At 42.3% G+C, this 20,487-nt stretch overlaps 1 protein-coding gene across 1 annotated transcript in view; it reads right to left on the reverse strand.

Moving 5' to 3' along the window:
• The window catches only part of mfsd11 (major facilitator superfamily domain containing 11), a 35,398-nt gene extending 14,953 nt beyond the window's left edge, over nucleotides 1-20,445 (reverse strand). The window contains exons 1-5 of the mRNA XM_078225519.1: nucleotides 20,151-20,445; nucleotides 13,026-13,081; nucleotides 12,753-12,860; nucleotides 11,343-11,422; nucleotides 3,030-3,126 (exon numbers count right to left, since the gene is read on the reverse strand). Of these exons, the coding sequence (XP_078081645.1) occupies nucleotides 3,030-3,126; nucleotides 11,343-11,422; nucleotides 12,753-12,860; nucleotides 13,026-13,081; nucleotides 20,151-20,246 (437 nt within the window). The 5' untranslated portion in view covers nucleotides 20,247-20,445. The remainder of the gene's footprint in view (nucleotides 1-3,029; nucleotides 3,127-11,342; nucleotides 11,423-12,752; nucleotides 12,861-13,025; nucleotides 13,082-20,150) is intronic.
• Between the last annotated feature and the right edge of the window lie 42 nt (nucleotides 20,446-20,487).

Here is a 20,487-nt window from a genome sequence, read left to right on the forward strand (position 1 = left end):
CTGAAGTGCTCCCCAACAGGAAGAGAACAGTCTTGTGATGTAAGTCTTGTGAGGCAAGACTGTTCTCTTTCTGTTGGGGAGCACTTCAGCGGTCACGGGCATTCGGCCTCTGATATTCGGGTAAGCGTTCTCCAAGGCGGCCTTCGCGACACATGACAGCGCAGAGTCGCTGAGCAGAAACTGATAGCCAAGTTCCGCACACACAAGGACGGCCTCAACCAGGATATTGGGTTTATGTCACACTATTTGTAACTCCCACAGTTGCGTGGACCTGCAGAGTTTCACTGGCTGTCTTGTCTGGAGACAATACACATCTTTTTAGCCTGTCTTGATGCTCTCTCCACTCCCATTGTTTTGTTTCTTAAAGGCTGGATTAGTTGTAAGTATTCGCATTCCAACCATTATTCATGTAAATTGAGTCTGTGTCTTTATAAGTTCTGTTTGTGAACAGAATTCCCACTCACCTGAAGAAGGGGCTTAGAGCCTCGAAAGCTTGTGTGGCTTTTGCTACCAAATAAACCTGTTGGACTTTAACCTGGTGTTGTTAAACTTCTTACATAGTTCAATTCTATCAAGGAAGAACATGCTGCTGGGGGAAATCAATTCACACAAATTTCTTCCCCCTGGACTTTATAACAGAGGGTTTGGTAACTTGAAAATTTTAAAACAGGTCAATTTGAATTAAAACACACTGCTGAGTACTTCTCCAAAACAGCAACCACCTCTGTCTACCTCGACCCATCTGCAGCTAAAATCCTCATTTACGCCTTTGTTACCTCAGGCCTGACAATCACAATCCTCTCCCCCACCCAGCATGTCATCCTCACAGCTCCATAAACATCAGAACTCTGCTCCTGTAACAAGTTCCACTCCTATCACCTTGCTGAGCTATATTGGCTCCTAATGTCACAATGCCACAAGTTTAAAATTCTCATCCTTTTATTTAAATCGTTCGGTTGACTCGTTCTTTCTATCTTTCTCCAATCTTCACATTCCCCTGAACACACACTTTTTTTGACTCTGGCTTTCTGTGCAAACCCCCACACTTCCACTTTTAGAATCATTGAATTTACTCCTGTTAATATCCCTAACCTACATATTTTTGGACACTAAGGGGAAATTTAGCATGACTAATCAACCTGCACATTTTTAATTGTGGGAGGAAACCGGAATGCCTGGAGGAAACCACGCAGACACGGGGAGAATGTGCAAACTCAACACAAACAGATACCCAAGGCTGGAATTGAACCCGAGTCCCTGGCGCTGTGAGGCAATAGGGCTAACCGCTGTGCTGCCAACAGTTGGTGATCATATCTTCAACTCCCTAGTCTGCACACTTTGGAATTCCCTCTAAATCCCTCTGCCTCATCATCATCACATCCACTTTTAAAAACCACCTCTGACCAAGCTTTTGGTCACCCCTCCCAATGTCTCTATCTTGTCTGTAACTTTGATCTGATTCCACCTTCAAAGTATTTTAGGATATTTTTCCATGTTAAATGCATTAAATTAATTCTTTCTTGAATTGTGTCACAGCATAGAGAGCAATGCTCACCAACTCAGATAAACATTTTAAAACATGTATTAATGTTGCCTTTCATATTGAAACATCAAGAAGGGAAAACAGAACAGATTTAGAAATATATTGTAAACTATACAAGAATGCATTTCCCAGTGTTTGATCAGATTACAATATGGATGTTGGAAAATGTTCAAATGGATGCTATCAGGCCTAGTCCAACTTCATATTTGTGTACAAGTAATCTGCAAAATAGTTCACCATTTGAACAGTTTAAGGCAATTCAGTTTTATGAAATACATCAAGATAACAAAAGGCATCATAGCTGAGCAGAACCATCAAGTATATTTCATAAGAACCTGAATTTAGAAGGATAGCAAATCACAAATATTTTAAGATTAAGAAATTATCTTACAAAAATTTTTGTAGGATTTGCTGGCTCAGCTTTAGCAAATATACATACAAATTACAGTACGAATTTGAATTCTATAGAGTTCAGATTTGGAGACTCGATAATAATCATCTTTCCCCATACCATCAACTTAATGAACACTCAGAATCCCTACAGTGCAGGAGGAGGCCAATTGGCCCATCGAGTTTGCACCAACTCTGACAGAATATCTTAAGCAGGCCCTATCCCTGTAACTCCACGTATTTACCCCACTAATCCCACTACCTATACAGCTTGGGACACTAATGGGCAATTTAGCATGGCTAATCCACCGAACCTGCACATCTTTGGACTATTGGAGGAAGCCGGAGCACTCAGAGGGAAACCATGCAGACACGGGGAGAACATGTAAACTCCACACAGTCACCCAAAGCTGGAATTGAACCCGGTCTCCAGCGCTGTGAGGCAGCAGGGCTAACCACTGTGCCGTCATGCCGCCTACTACCCCCAAAAAATTTCCTTTTACAAAACAACTTGAGGCGCATTTTTAAATGCTTCAGTTTCTGTAACTTTTAAATAGTTTATGAGCTATTTGAACTTAAACATTCAACTTTCAGCGTGAAAATGTCATGGTTATCAATGCTTGTCAGAAATTTTCCCAGCTCTGTACTGCCCATTAGGAACATTACCAAGCAGCAAAGATCAATCAGAAAGCAAATTGGAATGCTAACTACGTCAGGCTGTTGCTTTGCTAGTCTGTGAGACAGCTCTCCTAGTTTTGGCACAAGCCAAATTACACAATACAAATGTTCTAATACATACAAACCATTTTAAAACTTAAGAATGGTAGAACCAGGGAAGGAGGGCTGGGGAAAATATGTCCAAAAATGAGCAGCTAATAGACAAGTATTAGTAAATTCACAGATTTATATGTATTACAACATAAACCAACAAGCATACATTAAAAGTTTCACCTCCACATGAGTGGCACTTGCATGCATAACATCATATAGAAAAGGTGAAAAATTTCAACCTTGAAATATCTGTACAATACACATATTCATCCAAGTCGATTTTAGTAGTGTTATATAGTTTGTAAACTTAATTTTTAGTAAATACCTAAATTGCAACAGAGCCCAAAATATACCACTGTTTCTTCCAATAGTGCTTTCATCTGAATTTGTTGTCAAACAGTTGCCTTGTGCAGTCCATATCACTGAAAAGAAATAAGGATCAGAAATTTTCAGTCATTCTACCAATCAACTCTTTTCAGCCAATACCCCTTTCCCCTTCTCGAGCAAGCATGGGAGATGCTCTCTCCTTTGCACTTCTGCCTCCTTCCTTCTCACTGACTTAGGCCCAAATCACTCCAAGTAAAACAGCAATCTTTTCAATTCAATGTAATGTATTCTCTGCTCATGGTGCGGTGGGCCCTACATCGTAGAGACTACACACAGACTGGGTGACTGCTTTGTGAAGCATACCTTCTCAGTTTGCAGGCATGGCCCTGAGCTTCCAGTAACCTGTCATTCTGCGTCTCTGCTTCACTCACACTTTGACTTGACTGTCCTTGGCCCTGGCCTCAGAGTCTAGACTGTTCCAAACTCAATGTATCAGTCAGGAACAATGTTTCAGTTAGGCACTTTGCAGGCTTCCAGACTTAACATTAGGTTGAACAAGTTCAGATCATAACTTCTGCACCCTTTTTTTGCGTTTCTTGTTCACTGCAGTTCTCAACATGGATCTGTGCATGTGCACGGTTTACAGGGCAGTAGTGACCCCCATACTCCTACATGCTTTGGAAACCTTGATAAGCTATTGAAGGTACCTCAAAGCACTAGACAATAACCATCAGTGGTGCCATTGCAAGATCCTTAATATCCAGAGGCAAGAAGGACAATCTAATAACAGCATCCTCTCACAAGCCAACTTGCCCAGCATCGAGGTGCTAGCCACTCCCGCTGGACTTTTAAGTCATATGCCTGACACCAGACTTCCGAAGCAACTGCTCTATTCGGAACTTGGTCACGACAGGAGACTCCCAGAAAAACAGTGAAAATGCTTTAGAAATGTCCTGAAGGCATCCCTGAAGAGGTCAAACATACTTGTCAACTCATGAGAGACCTAGCTTGTGACTGACCAAAATCCAGCATAATTTAGGAAGGCACCAAACACAGATATACTTTGTTGGGAACTTGCAGAGGTGAAGTTGAGGCATCAGCAAGAGCACTCAAATCTCCAATCTATCTATCCAACCCGTCAAACACCACCTGTCCTACATGTGGCATAATCTGCACACTGCACATTGGACTGATCATCCATCTCAGAACCCATCAAACCAGAGTGGAAACAAGTCATCCCTGATCCCGAGAGACTGCCTAAGAATAATAGTGCTGGGAAAAGATTTAACAATATTGGAACAACAATTACACACAGTGCCACTGAAGACAGCGGTCACTGGTTTTCATATCACAGACATTGTAATTGTCCATAAGTGGGAAGTTCACTCCCAGCAGTTGCAGCATCAACAAGTGCAGCATGTTTCTTTTGCAACGTCAGCTGTCAGCAATGATCCTGCATTTCACCATGGACAACTCTTGCAGGCACATCTTTTGCTTCTGTATTTGTCTAGTTACTTTCCCATTTCTCTCACATATGTCTTTCTTGTCAATTAATCTCGGTCCTCCAATCGATCGCATACCCTTCCTTTTGTTCTTTGTCTCCTCTCCTCACAACCTTCCCCTGACACTGCACTTGCTTAATAAAGAAACAAAACATCAGAGAGCATCTGTGAGCACAGAAAAAAGAGTTAACATTTCGGGTAAATGATCTTTGATCGGGAAAAATTAGAAACGTAACAGCTCTTAAGCAGATAAAATGGGAGAATGGAGGATATGAAAGATTAAATGATAAAAGAGATGATGGATCAGGGCCAAAGGAAGTGATAATGGGACAAACAACGAAACAAATGATGTATCTGCAGGAGTTATGAAATACAGAATGATGATCAGCTGCTATTTGAAAGCAAAAATCAAGAGCAAAACAAGAGAAAACAAAATGGAGGCCCAAGATTATGGTCTGAAATTGCTGAACTTAATTTTTTTTTAATTGATTCATGGACATGGGTGTTACTGGCTGGCCAACATTTATTGGGTAGCAAATACCATTAGCTTTCGGAGCGCTGCTCCTTCGTCAGATGGAGTGGATATCCGTTCTCAAACAGGGCATACAGAGACACAAAATCAAGTTACAGAATACTGATTAGAATGCGAATCTCTACAGCCAACCAGGTCTTAAAGATACAGACAATGTGAGTGGAGGGAGCATTAAGCACAGGTTAAAGAGATGTGTATTGTCTCCAGACAGGACAGCCTGGACAGGGTTGGCTGTCCTGTCTGGAGACAATACACATCTCTTTAACCTGTGCTTAATGCTCCCTCCACTCACATTGTCTGTATCTTTAAGACCTGGTTGGCTGTAGAGATTCGCATTCTAATCAGTATTCTGTAACTTGATTTTGTGTCTCTGTATGCCCTGTTTGAAAGCAGATATCCACTTAATCTGACGAAGGAGCAGCACTCCGAAAGCTAATAGCATTTGCTACCAAATTAACCTGTTGGACTTTAACCTGGTATTGTTAAAACTCTTACTGTGTTTACCCCAGTCCAACGCCGGCATCTCCACATCACAACATTTATTGCCCATCCCTCGTCGCCCTTGAACTGAGTGGCTTGCTAGGCCATTTCAGAAGGCAGTTGAGAGTCAACCACATTGCTGTGGCATGTAGTCACATGTAGGCCAGACCAGATAAGGACGGCAATTTTCTTCCTGAAAAGGACATTAGTGAACCAGTAAGGTTTTTCCGATAATCAACACGGGTTTCATGGCCATCAGTAATGCCAGATACTTTTTATTGAATTCAAATTCCACCGTCTGCTGTGGAGGCATTCAAACCCAGGTCCCCAGAACATTAGTCCAGTCTAGCGATAATACCACTAGGCCATTCTCCCTCAGTCATGTTGGGTCAGGAAGGCTGTAATGTGCCTAATCGAAAAATGAGGTTCTGTTCCTCAAATTTTCATTGAGTTTTATTTGAAATTTGAAGTTGGCCAAGGACAGAGAGGTCAGAGTGAGAGCAAAGTAGGGACTTGGCAATCTGAAGCTCGCGATTATGCTTGCAGATTGATAATTGATGCTCCACACAAAGTGATCAATCTGTGTTTGGTCACCATTCTACCTTTTATAACTCCTCTAGTCACATAATTTGTTTTGTTGTTTGTCCCATTGTCATTTCCTTCAGCCCTGACCCATCAATTAAATGGAAACCAGTTGGCAGAAATGCATATGCTGACTCCAAAGTACACTTTTCTTTGCATGTTTTGGTCTTACTCCTGTTTTTTTCTGCTGTTCTGCAGCTGTTCCTCATTTTACCATTTACATCTCATCTAGACACATCTTTTGTTTCTTTACTTCACTAATTAGCATTCCCTTTGGACATGTATCACCAACTCTTTTTGACATTTAATCTCTCTTGTTGCCCAGATCTTCCCGGTTGTTCGTGGAAACCTTCCCCCTTTCACCTGCTCAAAAACCTACTACATTTCAAACTGTTTCCAGTTCTGGTAATCAACTGAAACGTCAATTCTGTTTCTCTCTGCACAGATGCTGCCACTCTCGCTATCTATGTATGTATGTTCTTTTTATTATTGTAACAGACATCTTAGGCTAGTTTTAAGTTTAAGTTTATTTATTTCCATCATAAGTAGTCATACATTAACACTGCAATGAAGTTACTGTGAAAATCCCTCAGTCGCCACAATCAGGTGCCTGTTCGGGCACACTGAGGGAGAATTTAGCATGGCCAATGCACCTAACCAGTATGTCTTTCGGACTGTGGGAGGAAACCGGAGCACCCAGAGGAAGCCTAGGCAGACATGGGGAGGATGTGCAAACTGCACACAGACAGTGATACAAGCCAGGAATCAAACCACCTGTGAGGCAGCAGTGCTAACCACTGTGCCACCATGCCACATATTTTTTGTAAAATATTCCAGTGACCATAGTTTATGAATTACTGAAATATATGTAACTTGTTGAAGATTTTACAAAATGTTGTTCCAGTATTTCTGCAAGTTAACATGGAGCACTTTCTGACTGACGTGCATGTGGAACACTCGTGAGTTAGGAGGTCAAGGTACAACAGTCTGCATAATTAGCTTTATATTGCAACAATTGATATTTGTTAATCAGGACAGAGTGTCATGTGTTCTGAAAACTTAAGGGAATTGGGTGGTGGGAGTCCAGAGAGGGGTACATGCCAATGCACTAAGAGGAATCTGGAAGTATGTATATTTTCAATTAATTCCAGATCTGAACGACAATAATTGTTCAGACAAACTTCAGAGCGGCAGCTGGTACCATACAATTAACAAATCTGGCATTGAAAGCTAGTCGTAGTAATGGTGATCATCACAATTGTTATAGAATCAGGATGGCGAAGTGTTCTGAGGCAACGCCTCTGGAGGCATGAGTGTAAATCACACTCCAGCATTAATTTTCGAGTAGAAACAATGTGCGGGAGTATGGGGAAAAGGCAGGAGAACAGCACAAAGTTATAATACTCATTTGGAGAGCTGGTGCAAACATAATGGGCAGAATGGCCTCTTTCAGTGCTGTAACATTTCTATGATTCTGATTCAGATTAATACTGTTGTGATGGAGGGGAAGATATTCAGTGCTCAGCAGAGCAAGCTCTAAATTCTCGTAATGAAGAGCTGGTTTACAATTACTCCATTGGTCCAAGGAGGAAATCTTTCGTATTTCATAGAATCATAGAAACCCTACAGTACAGAAAGAGGCCATTCGGCCCATCGAGTCTGCACCAACCACAATCCCACCCAGGCCCTACCCCCATATCCCTTCATATTTACCCACTAATCCCTCTAACCTACGTATCTCAGGACACTAAGGACAATTTTTAGCATGGCCAATCAACCTAACACGCACATCTTTGGACTGTGGGAGGAAACCGGAGCACCCGGAGGAAACCATAATTTCCTTTTATCAAAGAAAAACATTAGCTAGATTATTCTGTTTTTTTAGGCCACATGGGCTAGGCAAATCAAGGCCCACTGCTTCAAGGCTCTCATCTCCATGGTTAGGGTCAACTGCTGGAAGCTGAGAAAGCAATTCAGTACCGACACCTGCAGACTTTCCTTCTCTTTAAAAAAAACTGCTCAAACTTTGTTGGGAAATTAAACCAATGTCCAAACAAGTCATTTATACTAAAAACAGACCCCTTATTGCTCCATTGATATGGTTTGAAATATTATGCTAGGTTTCATTTTCACTCGCTTTGTTATGATTATAAATTTCTCAGTTGGAAAGTCAATGCACGTGACAACATCATGTTTGGCAGATTAAGTTTTCCAGAGTCACCTGAATAATCCATTTTGTCCTCCCGCAAAAGTAGGGCTGTATTAGGAACCTTGATACTGGGGAAATCAGCAATTCAGCAGAAAATGCATAGTTGCAAGCACTGAAGCTCCCAGATATCCACAAAATAAATTAAGGAAAGAATAAGAAAACTCGTCTAATAGGAAAACTGGGTGGCATGATTGCACATGGTTAGCATTGCTGCCTCACAGTACCAGGAACCAGGGTTCGATTCCGGCCTTGGGTGGCTGTGTGGAGATTGTATGTTCTTCCCCATGTCTACGTGTGTTTCCTCCAAACGCTTCGGTTTCCTCCCACAATCCAAAAATGTGCAAATTAGGTGGATTGGCCGTGTTAAATGCACAGGGTTAGGGGATAGGGTTGAGGGGAGGGCCTGGATGGGCTGCTCGATCAGAGTTGCTGCAGACTTGATGGACCGAATGGCCTCCTTCTGCACTGCAGAGATTCTTTGTATTTGGAAAACAAAAATGACAAAAAGTGAGGGTTCTAGCTAAGGTTAAGATTAAAATGGAATTCATCAAGGAAATTGTTCTTTTATAGTGAAGACTTCAAACACCAGGGGCCATGCATAAAAATTTGGAAGTTAGAGACCTCAAAAAGGAAATAGGTGAAATATTTCAACCAACAGACCTAATTTGAGGATGCTGCCAAAAGTATGAAAGTTGTAGTTACCAGCAAAATGAACAATTTGTTCACGAATAAACAAAAATTTACAGCAAATACAGTTGTCAATGATGGGACTGCGGTTTTATCTGTAAACCTGTAGTTTACCTTTGGCGTGTGGGAATTGAGAGGATCATATGGCTCTAATGAGGATACTTGGAACAAAGCATTTAAAACAAAGACAAAAATTGTTTTATGCATTTGAAAATGGCCTTGTCTAAAGCACATTCACAAATGAGGGAAAATTGTGGGGTTTTTTTCACATCAGCATACCTCAACAAAATAGCTCATGCAAGGGATAGTCTGACCTAACCAACACTTTCAAAACCTAAACCTAAAAATTGACTAAACGAAATAACAGTGAAATTAATTTAAATATTTTTAAAAGTGTGTGATGTAAATCTAATCCCACAGGAGGCAATTAGAAAATCCTTTGCATGGAGAATACCAATAGTAATTTGGACTTAACCAAATTTATATTTTGAAAGAACAGGGGAAAATCAACAGCAATTTATCATCTCGTATTCATGAGTTACAGAATGTCAGGCGAGGAGACGAGGTTTTAAAAGAGGCCTGTAAATTGTGGGATTGGAGATCCAATAAATTCTTGCCTTACTAAGGAGCTCAAAACAGGGAGGAATAGATCCAGGCAGACGTATTAAAATAATAGAAGTAAATACCATAAAAGGCACCTTGCAGAACCCGCCAGCTATGAAAGCCAAAATGAAGCACTCCCTGAGAATACATAATCAAGTACATACCCAAAAGGAGAGACACAAATAATTCAGAATGGGATTGCCCTGCCAAAACAGACATCTCAAAAAACGAAATAAAAACTATTGTTTTCTGTAAATTTATTAAAGCTATCCTGTGCTGCCTCTGTTCATTGAAGGCACATTTGTGTCCAATGGTTACCAGGGCATGACTCCCGATATCAGTCAGCTAGATGAATTGGTGTTCATTAACAATGGTGGAAAAGAATGGTTTGGGATGCAACTACCATCCAAATATATCCAACCATCAGTGGATGTGACCAACAACAGATCAGATACTTGACCACAGGTCAAATAAAACAAGCTATCCCAATTTTCAATGGATTATATGTGTTCATCTTACACTTTCATTTACCCTATCTACAAAGAGTCAACAATGTGTTGGACAGGATTCAAAGCAGAGCAACAAAAATAATTCTAGGTTTTATAGTTCCAGGCTACAAGGAAAGACCACCTAAAATGGATCTTGTTTCACTGAAGCCAAGAAAATTGAGAGGAGCATGACACGGAGCTTCAAAACACTGAATACATGGATAACGTAGATGTGAACACAGTAATTTAATCAATGAGTGTAGAATTTTTTAAAAAGTGAAACATCAAACAGACACAACCTAGATTAGAGATTTTTTTAAACTTCTCTCTTTCTGAATATCAAATATAGTAGCCTAACAACATGCTGCAAATAAAATACTAGCCTAAGGTGGAAAATAAGAAGTCCAAGAGAAGTAATGCAGAATGCATAGATGCACAGATACTTTGCAATTAATTTCACTATTCTGGGGGGAGCAGTGGGAAATTAAACTGAGCATTGTTCACATTGAACTATTCATGCATAACTGGAAAAGAGAAACAGAAGACAACTGGCCTTTTCTTATGCTGCACTTTCTTACAATATATTTTTTCAGTCATGTACTTAATTTCATGATTCTGCATCATATAAGCTCGAGAAGTCCCAGCTCAGTGTTAAAGCAGCTAGTTTCAGAAAAGTTAGTGGTAGGATCTACCCTGTTGCCAATGCTTAAAGAACATGTACCTTTGAAGGCAAAATCAGTTTATCTTATGATGCCTTCAGTCAAATAGAGTACCAGCACTCGGATATGAAGAATGATCACTATAAATAGATACCTGAAGCTTGCTACTGCTTGTTGAATCATGATTCACCATCTCTAGAGTGAAAGAAAAGAACTAACTAGACAGGAGAAACTAAAACGTCACATCCTTACAGCAGTTCAAAATAACTACTAAGATGATTGAATCAATATCAACCCAGTCCAAAAAAATCCAAATGGAATCTCTGCTTAGCTTTTGTCCATCAGAAAGGCAAAATGCTCATGCCCAATTAAATTCATTTCATCCAAACCATGAATCTAAGAATGTAATACATAGTAAGTTCAGAAAACGTCTCAAACATTACAGAATTTTAGTCATTATTTTCTCATCCTAAAAACAGATAACATTCAGGGAACAAGTCAAATTTAATTGCAGGTCAAATCTCCTCCGGTCTTATTCACATTGCTTAGGACATTGGAAGAAAACTTACCTGCAGCTGCTACCCCAATGATGACTGAGGCCAGGTAAAATGACCAAGTGAATGGCTCAATGAAAACTGCAGCATAAGCACTGAAAAGTAAACAATTTTGATTAAAACGTGCCCCAAATTAATTCAGCAAATTATAATCCTTCTGTTACATTCAGGGTTTTGTGAAAATTACAATGATGACTGAAATAGGAAACTGTCTTTCATCTAATATGTTCAGAGAATTCCAAAGATTCACAACGCTTTGAGTGAAGTAATTACCCTTTATCTTAGCCCTAAATGATCAACCCCTCATCGTGAGGCTGTGCCCCAATGTCTTAGATTCCCTGACCGGCTGAAACAATCTCTCAGCACACTCCACCTTATCAAGCCCCTTCAGAATGTTATAGGTTTCAATGAAATCACCTCTCATTCTTCTAAACTCCAGAGACTATAAACCTAATTTACTTAGCAAGACAATCCCTTTACCCCAGGGAACAATTTAGTGAACTTTTGCTGTACTGCCTCCAATGCAAGTATATCCTTTCTTAAAATCGGAGACCAAAATTGCAAACAGTACTCCAGATGTGGTCTCACCTGAACCCTGTTCTTATACTCCAAACCCCTTGCAATAAAGGCCAATATGCTATCTGTCTTCCTAATTGCTTGCTGCATTTGCTTGCTAACTTTGTGTTCCTTGTACAAACACAAGGAACAAAGTTCTCTTTCAACATCAACACTTCTAAAATATATTAATTATTCTTAATGACCAAATTAATAATTTCAGACTTTCCTATATCTGCCATTTTGTTGCCCAATCACTTAACCTGTCTTTGCAGCCGCTCTGTGTCCTCCTCCCCAGAGCTTACTTTCCCTCCAGCTTAGTATCATCAGCAAACATTACTCACTGTCTCTCAGGAGTCAAGATCCCATTGAAATGTACAAGATTCTGAAGAGGCTCGACATGGTAGACATTCAGATTGTTTCCCCTGGTCAGGGAATCCAGAACACGGGGACACAGTACCAGGATGAGGTGGTAATTCGGAGAAATTTGTTCACTCGGTGGGCTGATAAGACAGACTGTTGGTCTCTGAGAATTAAGGGAAATGCCATGATTTTGTCATGGGGAGGCAATGGTGTAGTGGTATTGTCACTGGACTAGTAATCCAGGGCTATGGTGGCTCGAGTTCAAACCCCAACACAGCAGATAGTAAAATTTGAATCTAATAAAAATGAAATTAAAAGTCTAAAGATGACTGTGAAACAATTGTCATAAAAACCCAACTGATTCACTAATGTCCTTGGGTTAAAATATTCTTAATTTGATTCTATACTTGATGTGTTAGATACAAATGGTACACAAGAAAATAATTTATGAAAATACAGGAGAAAATAAAAATACAAGGAAGTGAACTTTGTATTTGTTTATCTTACCTGTAAATTAATCCAGAAATGAACATAGAAAGTCGCGCTCCCAAAAGAGCAACAATTGATGGAGTCAAAAGATTCGAGGCAGAAAATACAGTATAAATTATAGCCAAGCTACAAAAGAAATGTAATAAATGTTAGCACAACAAAATGCTGGATATAACTATCCTAATCTACAACAGTTGAAGTAATAATATTTTTAAAAATTAAATCAAGCACAAATACTGAAGTGTCTACCATACAATGTCACTTTGCAGAGGATGATAAACAAAGAAACACCTGGTATATCCACTTCCGTGAAACTGGGTACTGTTGATGCTCTTGATGACCGTTTGCTGTAAAACAAAAATCAATGTTGCTTCAATAGAAAGAATAAGATATTCTGCACAATTAATCTTCAGGATATGCTCATTTTTTACAACTTACTGTGGTGATTCAGAGCAACCATGTTAGGGATGTCACGAAATAGAGGCTTTGAGGACAATGCTTAAGCTTCTGGAATAAGGCCAATGAGCAATGTGAAGTCCAGACACAAGTGGAAGTATTTTTAAAAAAATATTATCTGTTGGGGATTGTTTATTTACTTGAAACTGGATATTACCCAGTCTCATTTGACCAGCTGCTGAAATCAGTCTCTAAATCATAAATTGCAAATAATGACTTTCATGGACGTGCATTGATGCATTCAAATCAGTAGTATAACATGATACATATCAACACAGGTTTGAATTCAGTCTCTACAAGTGATTTTTCAATTAAATTCCATATTTAATCTACTTGTTAAATTCAAAAGTCATAAGTTGTGAAGAATGCCAATCATCTTCTTCGACGATCACTAACGAGTGTAATTGTCATGGGTTTTGTGGGTCCTTGCATAGCTGATGAGTCCGATCCTAGAGCCACATCTGTGACTGCACACTTAGCAGGTGTTTCCGGGCTGGTATTTCTTTCTCGGGCTCCTTTGCCAGGCCTCCTCTTGCTGTTGGGTGTCCTCAAAGAATTTTGTCGCTTTAATCAGGGGGTTCCACCAAGTAGGTCTCTTCTGAACAAGGGTCTCCAAGGGGTTGATGTCTATGTTGCATTTCTTGAGGTAAGCCTTCAGGATGTCTTGAACTGCTTCCTTTGTCCTCTTGTTTGGAAGCCTTCCTTGAGCTAGGCATAGAAGATTTGCTTTGCCAATCGGGACTCTGACATCCTAAGCACATGGCCGGCCTAGTGGAGTTGGTTTTGGATGATTGCAGCCTCGATGCTGGTGCTTTTGGCTCCTTCAAGGACGCTAATATTTGTATGCCTGCCCTTCTAGCTAATGTGGAGAATCAGTCTCAGACAGTGTTGATGGTGTCTCTCCAGGGCTGTGAGGTGGCATCTATAAGTAGTCCAAGTTTCTGAGCCACGTAGAAGATTTGGGAGATGACTGCCTCCTCGTACACGAGGATCTTGGCCTCTTTTAAGGTCAAACCAAATAAACAAACTCAAATTAAATCAGGACAAAGTAAAAGGGGCAGCTCCCCAAAAGGAGGGGGAACAGCCCAAACAAAAATCCAAGTACAAAGGAAACTTAAAAACATCAAATCATAATGTGATTATTAGGGTCGATAACGCACCCCAACCCCTGCGGTGCCCAACGGGCGTGGAAGGCGTCAACCGTGTCCGTGGACACCGCATGCTCCCTCTCCAGAGACACCTGGCCGCGAACATAGCCGCGGTAGAGGGGCAGACAGTCAGGATGGACAAGCCCCTCGATCGCCCGCTGCCTGGACCTGTAAATGGTGCGTTTCGCCAGGACCAGGAGCAGGTTCACGAGGAGGTCGCCATCCCGACCCGCCCCTCTCCGCACCAGGTGTCCGTAGATCAGGAGCGTGGGACTGAAGTGCAAACAGAACATCAATAAAAGGTTTTTGAGGAAAACAAGAAGGGAGTGCAACCTAAGACACAAAACATAGACATGGTCCACGGACTCCACAAGGCCACAGAAGGGGCAAGCTTTGGAGCCCGTGAACCAGTGAATCCTACGATTGTGCGGAACTGCTGCATGCATCACCCTCCACCCCAGGACCCCGATGTAATTGGGGGAGATCCCTCCGTAGAGGGACCTCAACTGGGGACCTCCGCCGCCCGACAGGAACAAGGCCCGCCAAGGTGCATCCGGGCGACAGGTGAGGACGCGGTAGTGGAAGGTGTGCAGCAGCAGCCCGTACAGGAAACGCCTCCGCACGGTGGAAAAAGGCACGGAGGACATTTCCGCGAGGCGGCTCATGCTGTGGGGCACCTGACCTGAGGAGGGGGGGGGTTGAGGCTTTGGGCCAATGTGGAATTCCGTCCGAGCAGGGGAACGCTCGGGCGGGGTCCCACCGCACGCATGCGCCGCCTCGAGAGTGTGTGCACTTTCGGGGCCAAGCACGACCGTCCTAAGGTCTTGGATGGCTTTGGCCGCGCGCCGGTTGGACACCTCCGCGTGCTCAGCCAGCACGTGGTGGCTCATACAGCCCACCCCTCCGCCATCCAGCACGTCCCCGATCCTGGTCACCCCGGCGTCCACAGCCCCCCTCTCCGCCAGCCACCTGAAACCATACAGCTGGAGGAGCGGATTCCTGAGCAGCAGCTCTCACACGAGAGCTGCTACTCCTGACGGGAGACAGCTGCATCACGAGGCGACCGTGTTCCAGACAGTGAGGAGGTCCTGATAAAAGACGGGCAACTCCTGCAGGGAGGTCGAAACACGCCCTAGATTGATATGCAAGAGCTGCACGTCATAATTCAGGCCGTGCCACTGGCGGAAGAAATACGTCGCCATGGCACACCATCGTGGAGGGGGCTCAACGTAAAGGTACCTCTGCAGGGCCCAGAGGCGGAAGGTTGCTATCTGAGTGCGAAGGCACACCAGACCTCGTCCGCCCTCCCCAAGCGGGAGATGCAGAACCGCAGCTTGGACCCAGTGCAGTCGATTGTCTCAAAAGAACCGCACGAGGGTTCTCTGGATATTGGCGACAAAGCCAGGGGGAGGGGTCAAAGGGACCGGCCGGTACCACAGCATGAAGGCGACCAGCTGGTTTATGACGAGAACTTAGGATCTTGGTGTCAGCACGAATGTCACAGTCAAAGATTCTCATCCTGAGGCATTCAAAGGTGGCACTCGCTGATTGGATGTAATGTTGGATCATTGCATCGATGTCAGCCTTAGAGGAGAGATGGCTGCCCATGTAGAGGAAACGTTCCATGTTTGGGAGGGTTTCATCATCGATCCTGAAGGAGCGAGAGACTGGATCTTGCCCTGGGACAGATTGGTAAAGGACTGAAGTCTTCTTGAGATTGAGGCTGAGACAAATTATTCGGTATGTTTCTACAATGGTGTCAAGCATGACTTGGAGATTATTTTCCGAGAGAGTAGAGATGGCAACGTCATCCACATACAGAAGTTCCATGAGCGATGTCATTGTCGTTTTCTTCTTGTATTTCAACCCGTTGAGGTTGAAAGGTTTTCCGTCCATCCTGTAGACGATGTCCACTCCACTGGGCAGCTTATTCTTGACAAGCTGAAGGTGACAATGAAGATGGAGAAAGGGGGGGGGAGGGGGGGCATTGATACATCCCTGCTTGATTTGAGTCTCAACCTCAAAGGTTTCTGTCTTATTTCTGTCAGTGAGGACGGTCACGAACAGCTTGTCGTAGAGGAGTCGGAGGATGTTGATAATTTCTCTGAACAGCTGGCCTTTAACAGGGTCTTCCATAGCACTTCCTGATTGGTCAGATTGATGAAGGCCATGTAGGGTGGTTAATGTTGCTATTGGCATTTCTCTTGAAATTGTCCATAAGTGAAAATCATGTCTGCTGTTCCATGGTTTGGTCGGAAACCACACTGGCTTTCCGGAAGAATTACTTCAGAGACTGGGAGAAGGTCGTTAGTGGGGATTCATGCGATGATCTTCCCGGCAATGGAGAGTAAGGAGATTCAAGTTTCTCATCCCGAGAACCATTTTTGTAAATCTCTTCTGCACTCTCTCAATGGGTGCACATCCTTCCTGTAGTGTGGTGCCCACAACTGTACACAACACTCCAGCTAAGGTCTAACTTGTGTCCACCTCTGCTTGCTCTTGTATGCTAAACCCCTATTCATAAAGCCCTGGATACTACTCTCTCAACCTATCCTGTCACCTTCAGTGATCTATGCACATGTACATACAGGTCCCTGTGTTCCTGCACCCCATTAAGAATTGTACCCTTTATGTTAAATCGTCTGTCCATGTCTTTCCCACCAAAATGCACACCATTAAAAGGGGAGAAAATAGAAAGATTGAAGGAGGGAATTTCAGAACTTGGGCCCACATAGCTGAAGGCACAGCTACTATATGGGATGCAGAAGAGGATAGAGTTGGAGTTCTTGAAGGGTTTTAAGGTTGAAGGAGGTCACAGAGTGTGACGTTCAATATCATGAAGGGATTTAAACGTCTGAAGATTTTAAAAGTCAAGGCGTTGGTGGACTGAGAGCCACTGCAGACTAGAGAGGATATGGCAATGATACAGATATGGTTAGGATATAGGCAGTAGTTTTGGATGAGCTTTGAACAACAGGAGAACATTGGCTATCTTGGGGAGTGGAGAAGGAAGCTGGGTATGAGGAGAGATAGGAGGATGATTAAAGGAAAATGTGTGTTCAGAGTTAGATCAGCGTGGGCTTGGGCGGCAGTTATCCTTGGCTTGGTAAGCAAGATTATAGCAGAATGGATAGTTGCAATTTTAGTGGCAAAGTCTATGAGCTCCTTGCAGTTGTTGTTGGAGGTAGGGTGGAGGAAGAAGAATTTAAGGAGACAGTAGGTAGCGGATAAAAGAAACAAGAGGTTTCATTTGAATTCTAGAATAATCATGGATTAGTGAGCAGTTTGGCAGAGGAGATCGGAGCCAAAAGGTTCAGCCAGGTCTAGTGATGAATGGCTTAACCAAGTTCTTGGACTTGCCACTAACTTTTGGTTGCAAATAATCTTCATTGAGTTTGACCGCGTCTTCACACATGCCAAGTCTCGAGCACAGTCAAACAGAGAAATCAGCAATATTATCTGGATTTGCTCTGGTTACAGAATCTAACTTTTGTCAATTTTTTCCACATATGTTGCTCACTAATAATTGCGAAAGACTCAAGATCTTTTTACGAGTTCTGATCATTCACAGCCATCCCTTAAAATTGTGTTCCATTTCAGTTTTCTAACTTATCTACTCATCACCATGTTTGTTTGTGATATTACCGAGGATACCATTGACCCCCTTGTTAATAATTCCATACTGCCAAAAAAATGCTCCTTCCTGACAAAGCTTTTGATTGTTAAATGTCATCCATACCCTCAAGAGTTTGGGGAATTAACAGCTTCAACCATTTTATTTCTGGCTTTCCTCCGGGTGCTCTGGTTTCCTCCCACAGTGTGGGTTAGGATTGGGAGTACTAAATTGCCCCTTAGGTGTCAGGGGGACTAGCTAGGATAAATACGAGGGATTATGTGGACAGGGCCTGGGTGGGATTGTGGTTGGTGCAGACTCGATGGGCTGAATGACCTCCTTCTGCACTGTGGGAAACATGTGTGGTGAGGGCTATTTTGATTGGAGTTATTATTGTCACGTATATTAGTATACAGTGAAAAGTATTGTTTCTTGCTTGCTATACAAAGCATACCAAAGAAAAGGAAAGAAGAGAGTGCAGAATGTAGTGTTACAGTCATAAGCATAGAACGAAAGTCATAGATAGAATTAGAAGGTATGCTGGGCACAGCTTGCAAGAAGTCACCACGTTCTGGTGCCATTTTGGTTTTGGATATGCACACAGACATTTTCCCTTCAGGTGAAGTTATTACTGGCTCACGATATCAAATATATTTTTGAAACCATTCATTGTACAGAGACAGAATAAAGACTGCACAATTGCCCTCAACACTTCAACTGTAAGAAGAGGAAATGAGTGGTTTTGTTTTGGATCGTAATCGAGTCACCTGCTAATATGTGGATGTTAGAAGGCCAAAAAATTGACTCAGCAATGATAAGCTGAGCAATCTACCAACACCGAGTGCCAAAGTACACACAAGGACATGGACTTTGATGAGATCTTATGCTAAATTAGATAAACTCAGATGCATTTGGAAAGCTTAATTAAAAAAAGCTTACATTACAATTTTACACTTAACTCTTCCCAACCCAAAAATACAACAGAACATTTAACTAAAAGAAAATACTGTTCTTACAAACTGCAGATTGGGGCCACTCAATCTGCACTTAAACTATTTTATCAGTCCCAAACCTAGAGGAAATTTCATTGTTGAACTCAAAAATAAACATTGTTTCAACTACCTACTTCTTCACATCAGCCCCCTACTATACTCCTTATACATCTATGACTGTGTGGCCAAATTCCCCTCCAACTCAATTTTCAAGTTTGCTGACGACACTACCGTAGTGGGACGGATCTCAAATAATGACGAGACAGGAGTACAGGAATGAGATAGAGAATCTGATTAACTGGTGCAGCGATAATAATCTCTTCCTCAATGTCAACAAAACGAAGGAGATTGTCATCGACTTCAGGAAGCATAGAGGAGAACATGCCCCTGTCTACATCAATGGGGACGAAGTAGAAAGGGTCGAGAGGTTCAAGTTTTTAGGTGTCCAGATCACCAACAACCTGTCCTAGTCCCCCCATGCTGACACTATAGTTAAGAAAGCCCACCAACGCCTCTACTTTCTCAGAAGACGAAGGAAATTTGGCATGTCAGCTACAACTCTCACCAACTTTTACAGATGCACCACAGAAAGCATTCTTTCTGGTTGTATCACAGCCTGGTATGGCTCCTGCTCTGCCCAAGACCGGAAGAAACTGCAAAAGGTCGTGAATGTAGTAGCCCAATCCATCACGCAAACCAGCCTCCCATCCATTGACTGTCTACACTTCCCACTGCCTCAGCAAAGCAGCCAGCATAACAAAGGACCCCACGCACCCCGGAAATTCTCTCTTCTACCTTCTTCCATCGGGAAAAGATACAAAAGTCTGAGCTCATGTACCACTGACACAAGAACAGCTTCTTCCCTGCTGCCATCAGACTTTTGAATGGACCTACCTCATACTAAGTTGATCTTTCTCTGCACCCTAGCTGTGACTATAACACTATATTCTGCACTCTCTTGTTTCCTTCTCTTTGAACGGTATGTTTTGTCTGTGTAGCACGCAAGAAACAATGCTTTTCACTGTATGCTGATACATGTGACAATAATAAATCAAATCATTTCAGGCCAATTAGATTTTAAGTTTCTATTGAAAGTCTCTATCATATCATTACAAAATACTTCCAAAAAATTTGCAGAAGTATATGAATTCGTTCCCTATTGAATAAAATAATGGAAGTATCCTTGATTCAGAAACCAAGCACTTACTTCAATATTGCCGCAGGTTTGAAAGGCACTGAAAACCAACATAAAGCTCAATCCCAAAATGATGACATTCATGAGTTTTGTTCCTTCTGCCATCATTGTTGACTGTCCAGATGTCTGCTCGTTGTGTCTCAAATCTCACACTTGTCACTGACAAACTTCAAATCAAAGTTCTTCCCAATTCAAGGCATTGGATTGCCGTGAGCACTCTCTCTTTGGTACATGGACTCTCTCTTCCTCCTCCCCTCGGTGTCCACCCTCCCCTCCCGACCTTCCCCTCACTACCTTCCCCTCACTCTCTTCCCCTTCCCCCAGAACCACAGACCGCCGCCTCAGCTCA

The sequence above is a fragment of the Mustelus asterias genome, chromosome 12, assembly GCF_964213995.1.
Source record: "Mustelus asterias chromosome 12, sMusAst1.hap1.1, whole genome shotgun sequence".
In the NCBI taxonomy this organism is placed as follows: domain Eukaryota; kingdom Metazoa; phylum Chordata; class Chondrichthyes; order Carcharhiniformes; family Triakidae; genus Mustelus; species Mustelus asterias.